The sequence below is a fragment of the Diplotaxodon limnothrissa genome, linkage group LG7 (genome assembly GCF_057381915.1).
Source record: "Diplotaxodon limnothrissa isolate DT_005_m linkage group LG7, D_limnothrissa_male_GT1.1, whole genome shotgun sequence".
NCBI classification, from domain to species: domain Eukaryota; kingdom Metazoa; phylum Chordata; class Actinopteri; order Cichliformes; family Cichlidae; genus Diplotaxodon; species Diplotaxodon limnothrissa.
In genome coordinates, this window is record NC_140602.1 from 70,077,817 (window position 1) to 70,100,925 (window position 23,109).

The 23,109-nt window shown below is 46.3% G+C and overlaps 4 protein-coding genes across 5 annotated transcripts; 3 read left to right on the plus strand and 1 right to left on the minus strand.

Moving 5' to 3' along the window:
• The first annotated feature begins 1,840 nt into the window (after positions 1-1,840).
• On the plus strand, positions 1,841-5,272 carry sycp3 (synaptonemal complex protein 3). The gene is made up of 8 exons (XM_085358855.1): positions 1,841-1,967; positions 2,050-2,128; positions 2,385-2,419; positions 2,632-2,749; positions 3,859-3,958; positions 4,085-4,183; positions 4,469-4,573; positions 5,006-5,272. Exons 1-8 carry the CDS (start codon positions 1,841-1,843, stop codon positions 5,057-5,059), a joined length of 717 nt encoding a protein of 238 aa, XP_085214981.1. The 3' UTR covers positions 5,060-5,272.
• A 1,060-nt stretch (positions 5,273-6,332) lies between these two features.
• Positions 6,333-11,156, plus strand: LOC146629758 (uncharacterized). The gene is made up of 11 exons (XM_085358856.1): positions 6,333-6,438; positions 6,531-6,734; positions 8,122-8,179; positions 8,265-8,640; positions 9,026-9,120; positions 9,198-9,284; positions 9,358-9,433; positions 9,642-9,733; positions 10,541-10,662; positions 10,753-10,852; positions 10,944-11,156. The coding sequence occupies exons 2-11, from the start codon at positions 6,601-6,603 to the stop codon at positions 11,019-11,021; spliced, it is 1,218 nt and encodes a 405-aa protein (XP_085214982.1). The 5' UTR covers positions 6,333-6,438; positions 6,531-6,600; the 3' UTR covers positions 11,022-11,156.
• Positions 11,157-13,099: 1,943 nt separating this feature from the next.
• LOC146629759 (uncharacterized) lies at positions 13,100-18,085 on the plus strand. Its single transcript, XM_085358857.1, has 12 exons — positions 13,100-13,175; positions 14,372-14,488; positions 15,250-15,366; positions 15,782-15,880; positions 16,290-16,415; positions 16,547-16,644; positions 16,721-16,810; positions 16,931-16,979; positions 17,246-17,310; positions 17,623-17,744; positions 17,835-17,934; positions 18,008-18,085. Exons 1-12 carry the CDS (start codon positions 13,100-13,102, stop codon positions 18,083-18,085), a joined length of 1,137 nt encoding a protein of 378 aa, XP_085214983.1.
• A 96-nt stretch (positions 18,086-18,181) lies between these two features.
• On the minus strand, positions 18,182-22,866 carry lyrm5b (LYR motif containing 5b). 2 transcript variants are annotated; one of them, XM_085358858.1, is made up of 3 exons: positions 22,699-22,866; positions 21,492-21,557; positions 18,182-18,486 (listed from the first exon to the last, which is right to left on the minus strand). In XM_085358858.1, exons 2-3 carry the CDS (start codon positions 21,534-21,536, stop codon positions 18,280-18,282), a joined length of 252 nt encoding a protein of 83 aa, XP_085214984.1. In that variant the 5' UTR covers positions 21,537-21,557; positions 22,699-22,866; the 3' UTR covers positions 18,182-18,279. The 2 variants fall into 2 exon arrangements, with proteins under 2 accessions (XP_085214984.1, XP_085214985.1); XM_085358859.1 differs by having other exon boundaries at positions 22,528-22,866.
• Positions 22,867-23,109: the final 243 nt, after the last annotated feature.

The window sequence follows — 23,109 nt, forward strand, 5'->3', positions numbered from 1 at the left end:
ATTAGAAAGAATGCAGGTGTGAGGGACCGCGTTGACGTCACAGGATCTGCTGTCTTTTATGTACAGTCTGTTGGCTCGTCACATAGCTCATGTGACCTGGGAAGACGTCGGGATCCCGAGCTGGAGAAGGAGAACTCAGGGGTGGACGAACAGCTTACAGAGGCGCGCAAACACCTGAGTCGACCCGTCAGGTGACACCAGATGAGTAGTTACACGTGTTAGGAAGGTTTCCTGCCATTAATCATCTCCTCAGTGTTACTCAGCATAGAAGCTCAGGATTAATAAACTCTCACATCACTGCAGCATTAATGACAAAAGGTGTTCCTCATTATTTTCTAATATGCACACAAACAGTATCTGACAGCTGGAGAACCTCGCTGCTCACCTTTGCATTCAGAACTGCAGCGACTGATTTCTCCTTTGAGACACAGCGACTGCACCATGATGACATCACCATGATGACATCACCATGATGACATCACCCTGGATTGCTGTGTTACATTAGAGCTGTAGCATCAAGATTTGAATGTTTTTCTTATCATGCAGAGAACCCGAATCCATCTTTGTTTAATAGTATTCGATCAGGCTGATTTTTTGTATGATGTATGATGAATGTGCACAAAGATCAGCCGCCAGAGGTGGACGTCTTTTTAATAAATCATGTAAACAAGCTGAATTTACTATTAAAGCTGATATTTTCAAATGTGCTGTGCATTATTTCATGACATTATTATCATTGCTCGTGCAGCTCGTTCTGTTGCTGCTCATTTTCAATAATTCCAGGAAATTGGTAAGAAACGGTTTAGTTCATGGCATATTCTATAATTCCACTTTATTATTTCGTTGTAAAAAAATCATAATTTGTGAGGTGAACATTCTTGAAAAGGCTGATTATTGACCTCTGCGATGTATGGGAGGTGTAATGGCCTCAGATTTGTAAATATAGTTTGGCCAACCTATAATTTCAGATTCAAAAATAATTTTAAAAAAGGTGTTTTTTCTGTTAAAAAACAACCCATCAAAAAATATGGTTTGTCTCTTTTTGTGAGATATTTTAATAGCTATGTTCTGCTGGTTGGTGCAAACCTGCTACAACTACTGCAGGAATTTAAAAAATACTTTTAATAAATGAAAAACTCATGCTGAATACTCATCCAGTTTCAGGTAAAACTGAACTTATATAAACTAGAGCAACTCCCTCCATTCTTTTCACGTTAAAATTCAATTTGTTACTAAAGCAATAGATCGAAACCTTGTAAGTTCAGTAAACATTTATTGTTATTAGAAATCATTTGGTAACAGGGTGGTCTGCCTGATATCCTAATTATAATTGATTTCTTATTTACTTTGTATTTTTTATTGAATATTTCTTTGATTTTTTTTTACCATATTTATCAAATTGTATTTGTGATCTAATATTAAATATTTGTTAATATTCATATTTACGTTTTTTTTTAATATTGACACTAATGTCCTTCCATACTTGGCCTTCTGTTTTGTGGGCGGAATTCGGGGAGATTCGGCGGAGCTCGGCATACTTCGGGCTAAGGTTGTGGCGGGAATCTAGCGGATTCAGCAAGCTAGCAGACTATTTTCATTCAGGTTTGTTTTTATCTAAATAAAGGAGAATTAAAACTAGAACTGCTTTTCGGATTTAGTTAAAATTGAGCCTTGTCCGCTAGTTCGCTTGAAACTAAACAGGTGTTATTAGCAACATTTTTTAATTCTTTAATACCTTATTAAAAAGCTAATTTTATTATTTAAGCTAACATTAGCACTGGGTGGTTTGCCAGCTTTCTTTTTCGTTTTGTAACATTTGGCAGCAGTAAAAGCTAGGAGGATGGCAGCAGCCAGGAAACAGATGAAAAAGAAACTCCTGGAGGAGAGAGCAGATAAAAAGGCTTTTGATTTTACTCCTGAGGCGGAGAAGAAGGAGCTGAGTGGCTCTGAGGATGAAGTCAGAGAAGGTGAGCTGGGTCACCCAGATAGCTATAGGAGCTGATTTTAAGGTGTTCAAAGTAAAATATAACCACTTTCTCATGATTTAAGATGAAACTCCAATAGTGGACAAGCTGGTAAAGAAGAGACCGGCTGACTTTGAGGAGGAGGCGGTTCCCTGTGCTATGGGGTATTTATTATTTCTTAATTAATAGTTTTGTCTTTTAAAATAGCTCCTATAGTTTCCCCATATAACAAGATCATGTTTTAAATGTCATGTTTGATGAGCCTAACAGTCCAAAACCTGAAGATATGAAGCTTATTGTTATACTATTAAGATGAAAATGTTCAAATTTGATAAAGTTGATAATGAAACCTTCATTTCATTGAATTTAATGTGTGTTTAACGCCATCAATCTTGGCATGTTTCCTCGTTTTATGTCCAGAAATGAGGTGCAGTCCATGTTGGAGAAGTTTGGAGGTAAGAAGCGGTTTGTATTTAATTTGTTATTGGAAAAATCATTAGGCGTAATGTCATCTTCGGTCCCTGTTAGACTGCTCATGTGTCAATGTAACACAACACAACATATTTCAGCATTTTGACCGAAGAAAGTATGAAATGGTTTACAGAAAAGCAGCGGTGTTTCCTCGTGTTTTATTAGCACAGTATCACATATCTGTTTGTCCTCCCAGCTGACATCAGCAAGGTGATGCAGGCCAAGAAGAAACGTCTGGAGTGTCTGACAAAGAACTACATGAAGGGAAGCCAACACAAGCTGGAGCAGCTGTGGAACAACTACCATAGCCAGAGGTTATTCCTGCTCCCTCCACTTCAAACACTCAGAGAAATGGTTGAAATTCAGTCTTAGAACAGTCACCACATCCTTTAAAACGAGCTCCAGAATCATGTCACGACTTCCTGTGAATCACTCAGCGCTTTAAAGTGAAAGACAGGGAAATTAAATCTCTTTAAATATCCTTCAAATCTGAGTTTTTGTCATTTAGTGTCACCAAAAGATGCATAACTGAGCATGTAGGGAGACATTTACCTAAAAAATAGTCATTTCTGGATTCTCAGCGACTTCACGGCAGCATTGACGCGACCAGGGTGAAAAGAAAATTAGGATTTTAAAATGTCTTTAATTTCCTTATGTTTTGTAAAGACTGTGAGAGCCAGAAATAATATTTAAACCTGTTCCATTTTAAAACACTGTAAAAGACTGAAAACAAGAAATAAGTGAAGGTGACACGGGGTTTTTTTCAAACAGTTAAGTTTGAAAAAGAAAACGAATAATTAAAAAACATGTTAAATTGTAACAGTTATGCAGTTAATTAATGAATAGATCAATTAAAAGACTTGACTTCCCCAGTTTATGGCTGACGGTGAGCTCACAGAATTATACAGGCTTCAAATAAGCACCTGTACGGTGAAAGGTTGGCTGGTCAGCCTTTTAATATCAGCAGATGCAGGAGCTGGTTTTTGTTCTGGGACATTGCTTCGCTCTCTGTGCATAACTTTCTGTTTAACTTTTTTTGTTTCTCAGAGAACGTTCGTGTTATGAAAGCGAGGCGGCGCGCTCGTCCCGTGAAGAAGTGCCGTCTACAGAGCATAAACAAGAACGCTTTAGCCTCACTTTCTCTGTGGGTGGTCGTTTCACTTTTAAATAAAGGCGCCTGTTGGCAGCTCTGTAAAGGCAGCGGGCGGGTGTGACCTGTCACAGACGGTGTCCTGCAGAGCGTTCTGGCCTCGGCCAGGATAAACATCAGCTCAGTCAGAACACTGCAGCTCAGCTGCTGATCCCGAGCCTGTGTAAACACAGCACTGTTTGAAAATTTCAGAAATTCGTCTTCAAACTGATGTCACAAAGGTCAGTTATTCGATAACTACATGATTGGAAATCATTTCTGCTGTGTTTGCAGGCAGAAGATGACGCAGCAGTATTCCCAGCAGGTGTCGTCAGCGCTGCAGCAGTGGGAGACCGAAGCCCAGCGAGCCGAGGAGCAGGAGGAGAAGCTCAACGTCAGTCCCCTCCGTTCACTTTAACTGTTTTAGCCTCACGTACTGCACACCGACGGCTTCAGGTGCTTCACCTGTGATGGCGATGAAGGGCCATCGCCGATGTAGACTCTTCCTTTCTGTCTGCAGAATCTGTTCCGGCAGCAGCAGAAGATCCTGCAGCAGGCCAGAGTCGTGCAGAACCAGAAGCTGAAGACCGTCAGAGAGCTGTACGAGCAGTTTGTCAAGGTGAAGCATGTCAGAAGCAGCTCAATGCAGCTCTGTCCCGGCCTGCACACCAACTCTGTGTTTTTACTCAGAGGTCTCGGGAATACCCACGCCTGTTTCTCTCTGAAGTGCAATATGTCAAAAACAAGTCCACACTGCACAGCTACAGGGGCCACGATAAGCAGAATTTAAAGGGTGACCCCTGCAGACGTCACTGATCACCTGAGGATGTGTTTCAGTTTGTATTAAAGCTGTGGTTGTGGAAATCTGCCTGAACTGCTTTTCTGTTTTTTGTTTGTTCTGTAGAACATGGAGGACATGGAGAAGAGCCACGAGTCTTTCCTGCAGGGGGCGCAACAAGAGCTGAAAAAGGAGATGGCCTCCCTGCAGAAGAAGATCCTCATGGACACGGTGCGTTCAGCCAGCAGCAAAACATCACATAAGAACAGGAAAGGGAAGTTTATTCATTAGTAGTTTTTTTCTAAATAAAAGCTCGCAGTATGAATCTGTGAGTGAGGAAGAAGAAGAGTGAGGTCACACAGGTTTCTGCCGACTGTCTGAATGTTCAGGACAGAAACGGCAGACGTTCAAAGGGCCAGTTTGATATGAACCCAGACTTTGATCTGATGGGCGATGGAGTTTCTATCATGAGCTTTATTGCTGTCATTTATTTATGTTTCATTTCTCACAGACTCTCCTCACATGAAGTGATGAGCTCGTCTCGTTTGTCTGTAAAGAGAGCAGCAGAGAGACTTTTAGCTCCTGTCTTTGCTGTTCCCTGAAAACGTTAAAAACACTGATAAACACGGGTGCTGACTCTGTGATGTCGGTGTGTTTCCACAGCAACAGCAGGAGATGGCCACAGTCCGCAAGTCCCTGCAGTCGATGCTTTTCTAGGCCGCCGCCCTCCAGAGGCTTCAGTTCTGCTCGTTCCTTGCGGTTCTCACAGGTTTCATTAAAACATGAACTGTTCTCGCCCGAGTTCTGATTTCACTGCTGGGTTTGTGGACGAGCGGCTCCAGGCTGAGCTCTGTGATGACGCTGCAGTTTCCATTCATCCTTTCATTCTTTGCTCCTGAAGTTATAAAAATAAAGAACGTGTTGGTGATACAGCGACAGCTTTGATTAGTCTGCTTTTTATTCTCCTCATTACTCGTTTGTTGTGTTAAAAAGCTTTTCGGCAGCGTCCTGAAGCTGTGTGTGAAGAATTTGGTGTTGACTGTGAGGCGAAACGAAGGAAAGCTGGAGCTCATCACTGCCCAGGAGGAGAGGGCAAAACAGCACTCAGCTTTTTAAAATATTTTAATTTGTTCATTTTTTCCTTTTATTTATTTTTTATTTGAATTTTTTGTTCAATATTTGTTCATTTTTACCTTTCAAATGGTTTAATTTCTAAATGTTTTTGTCATTTTGCCTCAGCAACTCACAAGTTTGGGTTTTCTTTCATATATTAAACTCTGGCTTTTTAACCACATAGAGAGGAGAGAGTTTTAAACAGTTTTTGAACATCTCACATGGGGTGGGGAGGTTCAACACACGCTTTTACCTCCGCTCGCCGGCCTCATCATCTGCTGACCAGGAGAGAAGCCCCCTGTGAAATTCACACCAGCCGACCCTAAAGGAAATCCAGGTGTATTGTACGAGACCACACCCACCCCAACATCACCTGTTCGTCTCCCCCTGCCCTTGGGAAGAGAGTGCTCAGTCAAGTTCAGATCACAGCTTCACTGATTCTCACAGATCAGCAAGAACTAAAACAGAGTTTGTGGTAAACATTAAGCTGTTAATGACGAGCTTCTGTACGTGGGAGTCAGTGGAGTCAAGTAACAAAGACCAAGATATCACTGACTGACTCTGCTTCTCCTTATTTCCTGTTTCTGTATGTGCAGCTAATCCGCGAGACTCCAGCCAAAGCAGCATTTCTCAAATCTGAATCATGCAAAGCTGCTTTAATAGACTCAAAGTTTTTATGTAGCTCAAAATATTTTCCTCTCCACAGCTTTGATTTATTAACAAAAATATTTTAATGTTACCCAAAGGTTTGAACTTTTTTTAAATGTATCTAAAACTGAAAGTCGTCCGGGCCGCCGGGGGGACTCTTGGGTACTTTTCCCGGTGACACCGGAAGTTTTCGCTCTTATTGTGAAGAGAACTTCCTGTTTTGGTCCAAGCGGTGGAGTACCGTTAACGACCCGAGAAAGAGGCGAAAGTTTGATTCCTTGGTTTTTGGCTGCGTGAGTTTCGGTTCTCCGGGTTCGTGCTTGTTCCGGACGGCGGTGAGTTGTTTGCTCGCGCCTCTCGGAGCTAACTCTCCGATCTGCGCACCGTGTTCGCTAAACGCGCCTCCCTGTGCTTTGTTCCCACTCAGCGGCCTGACATGAGTCTGAGTCTCAGGTGATTCGAGTACCAGGTCTTTGCTGGGGGAAGAAGAGGAGAGCATGGAGGGCAAGTTAGCGGACAGCCCGTGTTCATCGGAGCCGGACAGCCCGGGGGTGCTGAACCGAGGCTGCCTGCTCGACTCGGACGATGTCCCGTACCCCGAGCTGCCCGTCATCGTCCCGGAAACCCCCAGGTACCCTGCACCCGTGGCACGTTAGCACACATACAGGAAATTACACGTACATGTAGTCCGAGTTCCTGGAAGCTGCAGTAACAGCTGCTCTGCTGAGAGTCTGGGGCTTCCCTGTATTTGTGACCTTTACTCTGGAGAGTACACACACTTCCTGTCTGTGGTGCACCCTTAAATGTATGGACTCCGTGAGGAAGCTTCGGCCTCTGCTCACACGGTGAGCCGGCCTCTGTGACCCTCTCTCGAGTGTTTATTGGTCCCTCGCATGTGATCGCTTTCAGGCCAATAGCACCACCAGGACTTTCCTCGTAAACGGCAACAACAAACTGCAGCGATGACAGACAGCAGAGGAGACCGAGCAGGTCCAAACAGTCCTCTGCTGCAGGGACACATTCACACCTGCCCCGCAGCAGCTGCTCCGCTCTCTCCACACCAGAGTCCGGGCAGGCTGAAATCTGCTGCTGTGTTTGGATCCCAGTAATAAAGCAGCACAGCCCAGCTGGACGCTGATCCCATCGCTCTGTTAGAAACCAACTGCACGTGTGCTGACTGCTCAGCAGCTGTGGGAGTCAGAGACCGTATTTAACTCCTGTGCTGACAGGTCAGCTGCTGTTTACAAGCCTCCCAGTGGAACAAACCCTGTTCGTGTAACGCTGGACTTCAGCCTGTTTCACTTTCAAACAGAAAGTGGACTGTTTGCAGTTACGGGGGTTTTCCAGTAGGAATGAAAATCTATTCTTGGAAACACTTTGTTTCCTCAAACTATCAACAGTTGGTAGAGGTTTTCTCATTAAAGACGACGTGACTAACATAAGGAGAGGGCGACTCCGCTCGCTTCATGTGGCGGTGGTGGTGGTGGGGGAGGGCAGGCTTTAACTGGCCAATTGTGACCCGAGCCCGAAATGGGCCAATGATGAAACTGAGCGAGGGCACGACTACCGGGACGGGCAGCGATGTGTCACACACTTTGACTCATAGATTATAGTTTAGCCCAGTGTCCACAGGCTCTCCTTAAGTTATCACTGATGATGACCTCACAGTGGTCATGTGACCCTCGAGACGTTCCAGCCCAAAGGTGACCGTAGTTTTTCCTTCTTCACACGTTCGCACATCGTGACGACATCATTAAGGCTGTACTCTATAGTTCCTGTGACTGTAGAAATGAGGTCAGAGGTCGGGGGTTTCCTTCGGCGTGGGGATTTTAGATAAGAGTGCAGCTGGGTGGATGAGGGTTGCAGTAAAAAGTTCTCAGATCAAAGATGTCTGAAAACGTTTTGTTCCTGCAAACAGGAACACACAGATATTTACCGCCAGGGTTTCGGTATTTATTTACTTTGTGTGATGGGCGTGTTATTTTGGTGCTGAGGTGAAATCTGTCTCTTTGCTCCAGCCCGCAGCTCGCCAAGCGGCGGAGGCGTCGGCACGTCGTAGAAGAGCATTTCAGCCCGGTGAGTCGCTGCGCCGCTGCCCTACTGAATCCCTTTGTAACCAACTCTTCATCGCAGACTCACAGAGTCATTTCATTCCCCTCAGGTGCCGGTGGACAGCTCTCCAGAACCAGACTGTCTCACCCCCAGCAAGCGAGCTTTTTCACATAGTTCTAAACGCCGGCGGCTGGCCAAACAGAGCGCCGGCTTCGTTCCCGCGTCCTCTCTCAGGACGTTTGCTTTGGGCAGCTGGCTGGAAGCCCCGCGGTCCACTGCATCCTCATCGTCCTCTTCGTCTTCTTCCTTTTCGTCCTCTTCCTACCTCACTCCGGTATCAGTCCTTCAGCCGAGACCAAATGAGACGAATACTTTGGCGTCACCGTCACCACCTCCAGCAGCGGCGTCGAGCTCCAACTCGCTGTCCTTCCTCACCGAAGAGGAGAGGAGGTGGCTGAACAGTGATGAAGGCGGCACCTCTGCAGGTACGAGCGTTCGGCGGTCACACTTCCTGCCTGAATCTGAGCTTTACAGAAACGTCTCTGAAGTGATGGCGTTACTCTCCACCAGACTCCATTAAAAAAAACAGAATTTAGCCTCATAGAAGACAGCAGCTGTTCTCCTGCTGCTGCTCAGCTGACTTGGTCTTATTGTGCAACTTCACATTCACAGTTTAACATCCAGACGTCACAGGAAGCGAACAGAAAGTTAACGTTTTGAGGTAAAAATCGATGTTTTTTCACTGGAGTCTGGTGGAAGTTGGCGGGTGTTTCTGGGAACAGATGAAGAAACCTGTTTATGAGGAAACTCATCAGCTCGAGTCTGAGTCGTCAGACAAACTCAGTGATGTTTCTGTCGTTTCTCCTGCAGCTGCAGTGGAGCAGATCATCATCAGCGACGATGAGGAAGCCACCGTGCGTTCACTACAGATGGAGGAAGACGAGGCGCTGGCCCGCAGCCTGCAGGTAGAAGCTGACCCGGACAAAAACGCCTCACCTGAGGCAGAGCGGACAGGTGTTCACGTTTCCTTTTCATCCTTCAGGCTCAGTTTGACCGAGAGGAGTCGGATCTTCATGGCAGGCACCAGCATCATCACCACCATCACCTTCATCAAGAGAGTCACCACAGGGTGAGACAGAGTGAAGGACGTGTGCAGGTACAGGGTTCGGTTTGTGGACTCAGGTGTGACCTTCTCTCTGCAGTTTTATCCCTACGTGGAGCCTCGCTGGATGTCTCAGGTGCTCGCGGCCGTCTCTCCTCTTGTGGGGCTGGAAGAAGGTAAGACATGGTGATGATGTCACTGGCGTTTAGAGCAGCGATTAATCGAGCGTTCGCTGGTAAACAAGAGCCTGCTCACACCTGATTGGTCAGTAGGAGGGAGACTGAACATGTGATCTGTGACCTCCTGATTCTCCAGCTGTGTTTAGAGTTTCAATCAGTTTGCAGTCATTTTGCTTCTTCTGATGCAGCTGATGTGTTTCCGCAGACCTGATTGGTCAGCGTAGAAGACGTGGGCAGGGCAGGAGGAGGAACGGCATACCCGACTTTTCAGACGACCTTCAGGGAAACGACTACGAGGTGAGGAGGCTCCTAGGACTGATGGAGGAGGGAGGCCTCACATTTGTTTGAACTGAAGTGTGCTGCGACCTAATCTAGGTCAGCTCCACCCACCGCTTACCTGGAAGTCCGGGACAGCAGAAACAAATCAATCATGTTGGTGTTAGAGGTGTGGCGATCATAACCACTGCTGAGCATCGGCAGCTTCAGCACCTGGGGGCGGTTTAGCAAGAACACATGGGACACGGAGTCCTGAGAGGCGATTGGTCGACCAGAGTCAGCTGAACTTGGCGCCTTGTTTGTGGCTCAGCTGCAGAAAGCTTTGATCCGGTCAACGAGATTTAGTTCCCATTCCAGAAAAACACTGTTCCTGTCACATCAGTGTTGCAGTATCGCTCCGGCACGGCGTCTTTGCAGGGGGAGGACACGTAAGCCTAAATTTCTGGCTTTAACTCGAACCCGCTTTACTTCAGTTTTATTTACACAGCACGCAGTCACCACAACAGTCACCTCAGGGTGCTCCGTGCTGTACGGCTCCCAACAATCATGTGACCCCCTATGAACAAGCGCTTGGTCACAGTGGGAAGGAAAAAGACCCAGGCTCAGGGAGGCTGTCTGAGCGGGGGAGGAAGTCGGGGAAAGACGCGCCGTGGAGCCCGATTTTCTTCTCATACTCTCAGTCCTGAATCGCGCGTTCCGGAGCCGATGATCGCGATATTCAAACGGACGTTAAATTATTACAAACGTTTTTCCTGTCATAAATCTGTGTGAACATACGAGTCACCGTCAGACAAGCGTGACCCCGTGACCCCTCTGCTCATCTTTCAGGCTCTGCTGGAGTTCGAGGAGCGTCAGGGCGCCGTGGTATCCAGGAAGCTGAGTCGGCGGGAAATCCAAAGGTTTCCCACCAAGGTGTTTCAGGGATCCAGCAGTGGCGGCGGGAACACGCAGTGAGTCTCTGAGCTCGCCGTTTGTAACGCTGAAAACAAACGAACCCCGAACCTGCACGCTAACACGTCTCTGTGCTGATTGGCCGGCAGGTGTCAGATCTGTTTCTGCGACTACAGCGACGGCGAGAAGCTGAGGATTCTGCCCTGTTTCCATGACTACCATGTCCAGTGTATCGACCGATGGCTGAAGGTACTCCGGGGGATGCGCCGTTCGCGCTCCACTGTTTTTAGAGCCCCTCCTTAAACGCCGTCTCCTCACCTGTGTCTCCCCTCCTCCTCAGGATAACACCACCTGTCCTATCTGCAGAGCCAACCTGGCTGACGGAAATGCCGTCGCCCCCCCGACCTCTGACCTCTGACCTCGTTTCTACAGTTTTCTATCGGAGCAGACGGGTTCGTGTCTCCTGAAGGACGACTCAGACTTCTGTTTTTCAGTTTTTTATATTTTTATTTAAAGGTTTGTCGGTGCTCATGTGACCACAGGAATAAAACAATAAAACCTCGCAGCGAGTTTTTTCATTTATTTAGTGACGAGCAACCAGTGCTTCTTAATATTTCATCTTCTTATGTCTTAATGTTGTTTGTTTTATTTTTTTAAGCCTTAGATAGTTTGTTTGACATAATTTTGACTTTTCGTAAAATATTAATATTTTCTGTAAAATATTTTAATTTCTCCTCTGAACAAAAATCAGAAAAGCTGCGACCTGTTGCAGCAACAGCATCAAACTGTTTTATTTAGTCTGCTTTGTGTTGATGTGTCTGTTCCTCTAAATGTTCAAAATAATACAAACTGTTATTTAGATCATATATTTAATTCAGTTCTATTTTATTTACAAGGCACCAAATCATGACCACAGTGCCTCATGGTGCTTTATGTTTTATGGTAAAGACCCTAAAATTATGCACCCCAACAATCAGATGACCCCCTGTGACCACTTTGGGGACTGTGGGAACGAAAAACTCCTTTTTAACAGGAAGAATCAGGAGGCTCAAAGTTGTGAATCGTGACGCCTTTACTCTCCACCAGACCAAAAACATGAATTTGACCTCACAGGAAACGAGCCGCTGTCTCCTTTTCTGCTGTGGATTTGTGTTTTTCTGTGACTTTGGCTTCTCGGTGGGTTAGTGTGGATCAGTGTGGAGCTGATAATAAAAAATCCATGTGAAACTTTATTATCCAACTGTTACGGTTACAGTAGACGCAACAAATCCAGCCTCGGCCATTCTCGACCTCAAACACAGATACATAGGGTATCCTTTAACTTCTGTCAGTTCCCACAGTCTCAGCAGGTGAGTGGACATCAGTGATGGTGAGTTCAGGTGAAGCAGAAATATGAACGAGTTTTAATTGTGTTGGTGAAATGAACTCTATTCTCTCATTAAACGTCAGAGCCGCTCAGATCTAATTAAAGAGTGGGCGGGGCTTGTTACACGTCACGTATATGTATAAAGGTTGGAGAGCTTCCCTTCCACCCAGCGTGTGCCTCTAGTATCAAATGCAGACCTCCAGTCAAGGTAGGTGCTCTGTGCTCTCCTCTGTTGTTCGTATTATGGTTATTATAGTAACTATAGTTTAAACTAGCAGCTTTCATTCTCATGATTTCACCGCTGCGTCATGAATCAGCTTAAATCACAAACTTTTACTTTCGCTTCCTCGGCCGTGACAGCCGGATCATCCGGATCCTTTCCCCCTTCAGCTTTTTGTGAAAGCGCTAGAAATCAGAAATCAGAGAGGAAAGTGTGGCTGGCTGAGAAAGGATTCGGACCCACAGAGTCAGACTTTACAGGAAACTCCCCCAAACCACCCGGAAATATCCCCTCTGACACTTAGGCGCAGTGTTTCCTCCTGATCTGAGCTTCATCCTGCAGTTACACGTCTCTGAGAGACGCTCGGTTTGGGGCAGATGTGCCGATAGACACACCCCTGCGCCACCGGAACATCCAAACACCGTCAGTCCAGGGGCGTGTCCGGGGACAGGAGTGCATGGGGTGGCACCCTCCCTGATCACCAACCACCAGGAACATTTACCCAAGTTCTTCACTGAAGTGCACGTTATTGTACTGAATCCAAGTATTTCAGTTTTACTGAGGCAGATGTTACATTTCCGACACTTTATTTTCAATTTTCTTATTGGTTCGCTGATTAACTGCATTATTGTAGTTGTAACTGGGTCATAAATTACATGTTGTTATAATTCCTGTTATATCTTTTAGGACCTTCAAGCCTGTAGTTGTGTTCATTATCAGGAGCCCCCCCTCATCCTTCTTCTTCTTTGGTGCAGATTTCCAGGTGAGGGAGAATCTGCTGTTTTTATCACTGGGCTCTTTGCACAGATCCATGGTGTTAAAAACCTGCATTTGTAATCAGTGACGGTTTTCTGATGAGTCGTTTCTCCTGCAGCTGTACTGGAGCAGTTAATCATCATCATCAGTGACGATGAGGAGGTCGCAGCAGGTGGAGGAAGACGAAGCGCTGGCCCGACGCCTGCAGCTAGAAGCCGACTCAGAATTTGGTAAATGTCATGGCCAGTGTTGGTCAAGTTACTTGAAAAAAGTAATCAGTAACTAATTACTGATTACTTCCCCAAAAAAGTAATCCCGTTACTTTACTGATTACTTATTTTCAAAAGTAATTAGTTACTTAGTTACATTTTAAAAACACGATTTACAACCTGAAGAGGTGATAAAGCGATAGATCTTTCAGCCCAATTCTACTTTTTCTGCATAATCATCATACAAAATGTAATCAAATGGAAAAGTCTCTTTTTAAAACTTGTTTTATTAGTTTTAATCTTTTAACTTTATGCATCAAGCAAAAATTTAATTATCTGCAACATTCTCTGACTGGAAGAAATTAGTTTAACATTTAAACCTATTTTCTGCACATTCCAGCACATAAAATAAAATATTTTTTGTGTTTACACTCAGTCTTTCAAATAGATGCAAGTAAAACACAGCAGAAAATAAATAAAGTCAAAGACTCAGCGGTCCTGTTGCTCTATTTTCACCTGTAAAGCAGGAGTGGGGCAGGCGGAGGTTTACCCTGGTGCAGGTGTGCCGCAGCGGTCAGTGGAAGAATCCGCGAGTTTCTCTGTGAGTTTCCCATTACGTCGTAGCTACTCGGTGCTTGTTGGAAGTTTAGGGGTTTTTTCGCTGTAAAAAGAAGTTTTCTTCCCACGCACAGCGGACACTAATGTTTTTGTCACTTTTTATGGAATCAAACTCAAAGTAAGGTCAGTACTTCCACGCTTTAAACGCTGCACGCTCATACTCTCTCTGCACTCGATATGTGATCCATTGTTGATCTGCACACAGCTGTTGTCACGAACGTCGCACTCGCTTACGTCACTGTCATGAGACATTCTCGCAAAATATCACGGTTTTAGTAACGCAGTAACGCAGCGTTCCTACGGGAAAGTAACGGTAATCTAATTACCGTTTTTGCAATAGTAATCCCTTACTTTACTCGTTACTTGAAAAAAGTAATCGGGTTACAGTATCGCGTTTCTTGTAACGCGTTACTGCCCCTCTCTGGTCGTGGGGGTGGGGACTTTATGTAATTCTATAGAATTTGCCAGCTTAGACGGGCATGACGTCGGTATGAGGAGATCATTCAGTCCCATCGAGTTACCCTTTGAATATTTCAGGGTTTTAAACTCCTACTCAATAACTGATGAACTCTTAAATCTTTCCATCTCTTCTCCTGCAGCTGGGGTGGAGCAGATCTCCATCACTGAGGAGCAGCAGGCTGCGGTTCGTTTACAGCAGATGGAGGAAGATAAGCTGCTGGCCCGCCGGCTGCAGGCAGAGGACGACTCGGACATCGGTATGTGTCGGTCTTATCGGGGGGGGGGGCAGACCTGCTGTCGGTCTGCTGCTTTTGTAAGTGAACCAAAGAAAATGCTAATGCTAAATAACTTCTGTAACTGCTATGAACGTCATGTGACTGTGATGCTCGGCGTGAGCAGTTATACTTATATATTACAACTTCCTGCCACACGTGTCAAATGAAACACCGAACTAAGACTTTTCACACCTTTGTTCATTTTTTGTATTTGGCGACGTGCTCCTGATGAGACAAGCGCTCCGGCTAAAACAGATGGAGGACGACCATGACCAACTAGGCTCCACCCCTAAACTGGTCCTGATAATCTAGACTAGGAACAAAACAAAAAACAGGACCGCCAGTACCTCCCAATTCAGCCTGTACTTAAAAAAACAAACAACTGACGGAGGTGACGGGCGACCATGCTCCGTCTTCTCTGAAGGCTCGCCTTCAGGAACCAATCAGCAGTAAGAATAAATCAGAGAAGCTCACACAGGGGCGCTGCTTGTCTGCCTTTTGCAGTGGGGAGACTGCAGCCCCCTCAGCCCCCCTCCTTCACACGGCCCTGTCCATGCTGTCCTGTAGGGAATGACTGTGATTGGCTGTGGTCACGAGTCGATTTGCATTTTATTAAAGATAATTTTTAATTGGTTCTTTATTTTTAGTTTTTTGCATTTTAAATATCACTCGATGGTGCACGCGTCTCTGGGTCTAGCTTCTTTGGCCTGGATGGGTTCTGTGACGAGTGGTTTCTCCTGCAGCTGTGGTGGAGCAGATCTCCATCAGCGAGGAGGAGGAGGCTGCAGCTCGTTCGCAGCAGCTGAGGGAAGACGAGGCGCTGGCCCGACGGCTGCAGGTGGAGGACGACTCGGACATGGGTACGTGTTGGCGTTACACACACACATATGAATATTGGAACCCTTCTTTCACTGCTGCTTTAGTTTCAGCGTCTCTGACGGTTGTTGGCGACAAAAAAAAGCGGAACCGATCCTGGAGTTACTCTTCTCTCAGCATCAGGAACGTTAAAGTTCCCGATGCTTCCTAAGCTCCACTTTTATCTTTCAGCTTCTCCAAAATTTCCAATTTCCAACATTCATACATGTTGCTGATGACTCAAACAGCTGCAGGAACACGCCCACCCTCCACATTAGTTATTATTAGAACAGTTAACATGCATGTCACTCCTGCTGTCACATTTTGTCAGCGTGGTGTCTTTGAACGCAGCACGGGGGCTGTTGCCTCAGCAGCTGCACCCTCAGTGGAGGCTTGTCTGATCCTTCGTTTCTTCTGCAGCTGCGGTGGAGCAGCTCGCCATCAGCGAGGAGGACGCCATTTGTTTCCAGCAGGCGGAGGATGACGAGGAGCTGCAGGTGGAGGCCGGCTCAGACATCGGTACGTCAGCGTTGCGTTAGGCTGTGGTGAGTCGGTGAGTGAAACGGGCGCTGCTCTCAGGCACTGCTCGGTAATCGCTGTTCGCCGTTCACTCGCAGCTGCTCGATGAGCAAACGTCGCTGTTCCCACTTCCACGCTTTGCATACAGGGCGGGATTCCCACTGTGGAAGAATGATTTTGTTTTATTTTGTATTTATTTTTTTAAATGTTTTGCCTTTTTAAATCTATATCCTTCATTCATCATCATCATCTTCATCACTACTGTGATGTTGTGGCACGGTGGTGTGGTGGTCAGCAGGGTGTGCTCACAGTGAGAAGGTTCTGGTTCTGTTCTCCGGTTCTCCCACAGTCCGAACTATTATTATTACTATATGATGATGGAGTCTGTGACGAGTGGTTTCTCCTGCAGCTGTGGAGGAGCAGATCTCCAGCAGCGAGGAGGAGGAAGAGGAAGAGGATGCGGTTCCTTCACAGCAGGTGGAGGAAGACGAGGCTCTGGCCCGAAGGCTGCAGGCGGAGGACGACTCGGTGCTCGGTACGTGTCAGTGTTGGGGGGCGGACCTTGAGAACGATGGGGAACGTCGGTATTATTGAAACATGATTGGCTGGTGGTGGTTCCAGCCTCCTGCTGAACCTTCAGCGTTCTTCTGATGCTTTGTTCTGCAGCTGCGGTGGTGGAGCAGCTCGCCGTCAGCGACGAAGAGGAGGGAGCCACTGGTTTACAGCAGGTGGAGGATCACGAGGCGCTGCACCAACACCTGCAGGTGGAGGCAGACTTGCACCAAACGCCTCACCTGAGGCAGAGCGGACAGGTGTTCACGTTTCTGTTTGTTCCTCCAGGCTCGGCTGGACCGAGTGGAGCACAACAGACACCGTCACCACCTCCATTATCACCACCTCCACCAGCGTCTTCTTCATCGCCTCCACAGGGTGAGGCAGCCAATCACAGTCTGATCGTGGTTTTCATATTATCAAAAGTGGTGCTGCGTTCAGGAAACGTGCGACGTTTTGCTTTGATTCGCTGACCGAGCCGTGACCTTCTCTCTGCAGGGTCGTCCCACAGAGCGCCGCTGGATGATTCAGGTGGCTCCCGGAGAAGGTAAGCACCAGAAACCAAGTACTACAGAGATGTGGTATAAATACATGCAGTACTTCAGTCCAATCAGGTCTTTGGAGTATTTGTAGTTTTTCTACTCGCTCCTGTTAAAGTAAAGATTTTTTTTCTCTCTATAAAAACTGAACAAACACAAGCTGCTCAAACCTGACCGACCAATCAAACGACAGCGTAGAAACCTGACCAATCAAACGACAGCATGACACTGTTGTAGAGCTTTAATCGGTCTGCTTCTGCTGATCGTTCCACAGTTCTGATTGGTCACGGCAGGAGTAGGGACGCCACATCTGATGACGCTGAAGGAAACGACTACGAGGTGAGGAGTCTGGAGGAGGGGGAGGGGTCTCGAGGAGGGGGAGGAGTTTCGATCATTCTGCAGACTTTGTTCACTCAGGGACAAAAATCCCGTCAGAATTTGTCTTTGGAGCTTTTTTTCCAAAAAGTTGTTTTGAATTTGGATCTTTCTTCTTCTTCTTTAATGTTTCATCTCAGACTTGGTTTGTGATCTCTTCTTTACGTTCCTCCTTCGTGTTACAGTTAAGCTCTTACAGTTAGACGCTGCAGGTATTCAACGTGGACCAATCAGGGCCCAGATGTCAGAGTGTTGACGCCTTTGCTCGTCTTTCAGTCTCTGCTGGAGCTTGAGGAGCGTCAGGGCGCCGTGAGGACCAATCAGCTGAGCGCGACGGACATCCAGAGGTTTCCCACCAAGGTGTTCCAGGGATGCGGCGGCAGCGGCGGGAACACGCAGTGAGTCTCCGAGCTCGCCATTTGTAACGCTGAAAACAAACAAACCCCAAACCTGCACGCTAACACGTCTCTGTGCTGATTGGCCGGCAGGTGTCAGATCTGTGTCTGCGACTACAGCGACGGCGAGAAGCTGAGGATTCTGCCGTGTTTCCATGACTACCACGTTCACTGTATCGACCAGTGGCTGAAGGTAACGCCGTGCTTGGTTATACGGAGATGACATAAACTTGGAACGCCACCTGACTCTGTCTCCTCCCCCCCAGGATAACCCCACCTGTCCCATCTGCAGAGTCAACCTGGCCGACAAAGACGCCATCGCCCCCCCGACCTCTGACCTCTGACCTTGCTTCTACTGTTTCCTATGGGAACAGACAGACAGGAAGGAAGGAAGGAAGGAAGGAAGGAAGGAAGGAGGACTCACGCTTGTTTTTGTTTTGAATACTTTAATTTAAAGGCTTCACTCGGTGGTCATGTGACCTCAGGATTGGATCCGTAAACCTCAGAGCTGTTCGTGTCGTCACCGTTCGGTCGCCGTTTAGTCCTCGTAGTAGCGCTTCTTCATCGCTCTGTACTTCCTCAGGTAGTAAAGCGCCTCCAGCTCCCGGGCCACGTACTCGCCACGAGCAATCAGGGCCTTTATTTGCTCGGGGTCCTCCACCGCCTTGTTCCTGGCAAATGCCGCTCTCAGACGGTCGCGGAAGTAGTCACCACCTTTGGGGTACTCCCTGCCGAGGTAGAGGAGCTGCAAGGAGGAAGAGGATGTGTTAGCAAAAATATGTCTTTATTTTTACTAAAGGGCAAAAAGGCGGCCGATGTATGACGGCACATGATGATCACATGATCTCAAAATCAGCACAGGTCTTAAAATTACTCTGGACGATGATCTGACACACCTCCAGAGGCCAATGCGTTTTATCAGGACGAGCAGCGGGAACGCTCCGAGGATCCACGAGCGCTTTTAGTGATTCACTTTACAAAAGGTGAATCTGAAATCTTGTCACATAGTCTTGCTTTGTAATTCCTTCAGCGGCGCTCCCTGCAGAGACCTTATCTTAGTCTAAAGCTGATAACAGAAAGTGTTTTCCTAAAGAGGGTCAAAGGTTTATCTGCAGATAGCTCTGCGGTCATAAAGGCGCCGCTGATCTCCATCCTACACGCTTCCTCATGCATAAAATCTTTAAAAACACTGATTGTTACAGTGTCTCACCTTACTTTCTAATTCACTCAGGAGGGCGGAGCTCCTGCGTGAGGTGAACACAGGAAGTCTTTAAACCTTCACCATGAGGGATCACGAGTGCGGGCATCTTATTTTTTGCATTTATGAAATAAGAAAGCGCCGCCTGCTGCCTGTTTGTCTAAACTCACTGAGTTAGTTTCACCAAAGAAAAATGTGGTGACCATCTCAGGCCACAGCACATCTTATGTCACGTGTGCAGCTGGTTTCACTCAGAACCCGTTAAAGGGGCGGGGCTACAGAGGGAGGCGTGTTAGATTTCTGGGTTTTGGGCTTTAATGTTATTAAAATATTGTGATGGTGGGCTGTGAGTTTGATTGTTGGTTTTCTCTGCTGATGTTGTTCGCGGCGTAACGACGGCTCTGCCACTGAAACGTCCACTTTTTCACCCTAAACATGATGAAGTGTCGTCAGAGTGTTTCTGAGCAGATAATCTCAGCCCGATCCGATAAATAAGCTTTAAATATATCAGAACACCACTTCAGCGTCATTCTGACAGATGAATAAAGACCTCAGTGCTTTGGTGCAGACACTACAGGTTGTGCACGCAGTTGCATTCTTTTAATGCCCAGCAGGGGGCGACACTTGCTGCAGCGCCCTCTGTAAACACTGCTGACATCTTCACAGATAAACATGAAGCTTGAACATTTTGGTGGGGCTCAGCACCGCTTTGCATGATGGGAGATTTGAGAGGCAGCTTTGTGCCTTCAGATCTGTTTGAGGTCATCTCATCATTACGCACCTCCGACGGCTCACAGTGGCACCGACGGATCATCTTAAAAGTAAATTAACTGTCAATAAATGTTAACAACATCATCATGGAGTCTTTGCTGACGCCGCCTGGAGTCTCATCATCCAAACTCCCGATTCTGACGTTTACAGCTGTGAAAACAGAAAATCTAGAATCGCTGGAGGACAACGTGTCACCGACAATGTTCCCTCTAAGCTGCCCACTGCTGGCACAGAAAATCTGCGTTGCGCACAAAAAAAATCTGACCTGCACTGAAATTAAAATTAAACTTTAACAATCCTGTTCTGCAGTGTTAGTCAGTGACTGGCTGCTCCCGTATGTGATCAGAACGATGCCGCCTTATCCCAAAGTCCAGCCAATGATGCGATTCACATTCGTATATACGCAGCCAATCAACGTCGCTGACAGGCTATGACAGCGTCCTTATGTGCCGGTGTTTTAGCAAAGCGGCTGATGTGGAGTGAAGCCACGTTAATGACAACGTGTACAACCATTGGAGATGTGAGCAGGACAGACGGAACAACTGATGGACAAAGTGTGGACTTTATACCAGTTTTTAAACTGTGTTGATCGGCCGCGTAAAACCAGAGTTATGATAAAATATCTGCAATGTTTGGTTTTCTTCCTGAATACTGTCGTTGTTTATATTTACTGCAGGAAGAAACGGTAAAAACGGCGTTTTATAAGGAAACCGCTCGAAAGCCTGTGAGCAAAAACAAAACTCCCAGCCTTTCCTATTGGTGGAAAAATGTACCATGTGGACCAATCAAAGAATGATATGGCAACATGACCTTTAGTTGTTTAGGGAGGGGGAAGTTTTAGGAGTGACGGCGTGTTTGAGATGTGAGAGATTTGAGACGTTTAGCACAAATCTTGTGTAGTTAGTGTGTAGTTAGTGTGTAGTCAGTGTGTAGTTAGTGTGTAGTCAGTGTGTAGTTAGTGTGTAGTTAGTGTGTAGTTAGTGTGTAGTCAGTGTGTAGTTAGTGTGTAGTTAGTGTGTAGTTAGTGTGTAGTGTAGTCAGTAGTGTTGTGTGTCAGGACAATGAGGCGCCTGCTGAGTGTTACAGGTGTTACAGCAGTGACACATCTGCTGCTGTCAGGCCTGCAGGTATCAGGCTGTTGTTCTCCTTCATCTCATAGTGGACAGAAATTATTTTTGGAGCGGCACAAATAATTTGTGTGGCATCAGATTTGATGCAGAACAGCTGATTGTTCTGTAAATAGTTTGAAATGTTTGTTTAAAAACGCCTTGGCTGCATTTTTAGGTAAACAGCTGCAAAACTTTGTTTCCAAAACTCAGTTACTTTTTTGAAGAAGTAACTAAATAATTAATTACCCAACATTGGTCATTATTTACTGTATTTGCAGACAGAGTTACAGACTCTCTCCCAGACCACAGACTCACAATACAGTCAGAGCAAAAAATAATAAAAATAAAGTTGTTTTCAAAATTGGAGTTCAGGTTATTTTTGCTTCCAATAGTGTTAACATGCTGCACATGAACAAGATTGTTTAAGTTTTCATTGTAACTGGGCTAAAGCAGTTAATTAAAAGTCGTCTAACATAAATGTAAATGCTGTAATTTGATTACTTTAGTAAACATGTAACTTGGATGCTGGCGTGACCACAGTGCACACGTCTGCTGCTGCTCACAGTGGTCCACGGGACGCTCAGGGAGTTTGTGTGTTCGCTCAGACACGTGGAACATTAGAGGGAACTTTGGTCATCGAGTTCTTTAAAAATGAATTTCCCCAACACTCACGTTCTTGTACAGTCGAAACACTTCAGACCTGAGTGGGTTGGCCATCTTCCTGGAGGACAGTCCGAGCTGAGAAAGGCAGAATAAACGCAAAGTTCAGATTAAAGAGGTTTAACCTGCTGCTCACGCTCAGTAACTGCTGAGGATTCAATTCCATGTGCAACACAAAGAAAACTGCAGCTCTGCTGACGAATCAACAAGAGAACCATCGAACCAGATCAGTCGCTTCACAGGAATCACAAACAGCGTTAAGGCTGAATGACGCAGTCAGATCTGAAGCCATCGGCTCCGGATCGGATGGCCGACTGTCATTTATCTGTGACAGCCGAAGCACTACAGGCGCCAGTGTAACAGTAACACTTTAAAAATAAACAACAATAAAGCTGTTTAATAATTAAATGTTAATAATAACAATAAAGTACATCTTGAATGTACCTGCTAACCTATTGTTCCCATGACGTTTGGGACTAGATGATGACGTTTATGGCTTTTGGGAGGCCAACAAAGAAACCGATCTTACACCAGAGTCCACTCACAAAAACGCAGATTTTCACCTGACAGAAAAAAGAAGTTTCTATTCAACTTTGCGTGACTTTACTGTTTCAGTGTTTTCTTGTGATCCGAACTAACTCACTAAAACATCAGAGTCGCTCCGTAACACAAACTAACGGACCAGTCGAGGCCGCTGCAGACGCAAAGCTCCGCCCTTCTGTGACGTAAAAATCCAGCTTTTGTGAATGGAGTCTGGTGGAGAGCGACCCGGTTCACTTCGCGGTTAGCACATAACCCACAGCGGCTCATCCAGGTGTGCAAAAAATTGGCACACCAGCACGTGATCTGTAGTGGGCGTGACCGCCGGCACCTGCTGCAGGTAACACTGTGTTTCCGCGTGTCTCTGCCTGCAGGTCTATAACGTTAGAAAGTACACGCAGTATCGCAGTACATGTAACGCACACCTGTCTGCCAGGTGCGCGTTAGATTAGACTGAAAACACGTTTAACGCTCAGCTCGTGACGTCATAAATACTATAAACACTTACAGGAACGTTTGAGGCTCGTTGGTCTCAGTTTTGCTGCAGGGTTTGAATTCCTGCGTGAAGTGGATCAAATGAAACGTCACCTTCAGGTGATTCACGTCAGGTGAGCAGCGCTAGCAGGAAGCCAACTTTGCTCTGAGCGGCTGAAAGAGAAAAACCCGACAATAAACTAACCGAGCCTGAGCGGGTCAAAGGTCACGCAGGGTTAAAGTTCCCGCGGTGAATCTGTTTCCCCCGCTGCTGTTGGTCTAAAACAACCCGCTGAGCTCCGGGTTCATCGCCGCGGAGCACGAAAACCTAAAAGTCTGAACTTAGTGAGCGTGCTGCGCGCTCACAGGCTAGCAGGTAAACAACCAAAGAGTGTGAGCGCGCAGAGAGTAACCCCACCCCGACACGCTCAAACCGCCGGCGCGCGAAAAGCCAAAGAACAAACACACATTTCACTACAAACTACGACCGCATATCACCGTAAATACTGCCTCACACCGTGTTACTTACTGATCATTAAAACTGTGATAAACACACCAAAGGTTTTAGAAAGATTCGGGTTGATGTACATGAAAACACACACACGTAATTTTTTTA

What these genes read in the sequence shown, in the direction of transcription:
- sycp3 (XM_085358855.1), top strand. Translation starts at nt 1,841, where the DNA reads ATGGCAGCAGCCAGGAAACAGATGAAAAAGAAACTCCTGGAGGAGAGA. An exon ending in GCGGTTCCCTGTGCTATGGG is followed by an intron (nt 2,129 to 2,384) that starts GTATTTATTATT and finishes TTTTATGTCCAG; the next exon opens with AAATGAGGTGCAGTCCATGT. An exon ending in TGTACGAGCAGTTTGTCAAG is followed by an intron (nt 4,184 to 4,468) that starts GTGAAGCATGTC and finishes TTTGTTCTGTAG; the next exon opens with AACATGGAGGACATGGAGAA.
- LOC146629758 (XM_085358856.1), top strand. Translation starts at nt 6,601, where the DNA reads ATGGAGGGCAAGTTAGCGGACAGCCCGTGTTCATCGGAGCCGGACAGC. An exon ending in TGAAGGCGGCACCTCTGCAG is followed by an intron (nt 8,641 to 9,025) that starts GTACGAGCGTTC and finishes TTTCTCCTGCAG; the next exon opens with CTGCAGTGGAGCAGATCATC. An exon ending in GTATCGACCGATGGCTGAAG is followed by an intron (nt 10,853 to 10,943) that starts GTACTCCGGGGG and finishes CCTCCTCCTCAG; the next exon opens with GATAACACCACCTGTCCTAT.
- LOC146629759 (XM_085358857.1), top strand. Translation starts at nt 13,100, where the DNA reads ATGAGGAGGTCGCAGCAGGTGGAGGAAGACGAAGCGCTGGCCCGACGC. An exon ending in GGAGGACGACTCGGACATGG is followed by an intron (nt 15,367 to 15,781) that starts GTACGTGTTGGC and finishes TTTCTTCTGCAG; the next exon opens with CTGCGGTGGAGCAGCTCGCC. An exon ending in TTCTTCATCGCCTCCACAGG is followed by an intron (nt 16,811 to 16,930) that starts GTGAGGCAGCCA and finishes TTCTCTCTGCAG; the next exon opens with GGTCGTCCCACAGAGCGCCG.
- lyrm5b (XM_085358858.1), bottom strand. Translation starts at nt 21,536, where the DNA reads ATGGCCAACCCACTCAGGTCTGAAGTGTTTCGACTGTACAAGAAC. An exon ending in TGTTTCGACTGTACAAGAAC is followed by an intron (nt 18,487 to 21,491) that starts GTGAGTGTTGGG and finishes TCCTCCTTGCAG; the next exon opens with CTCCTCTACCTCGGCAGGGA.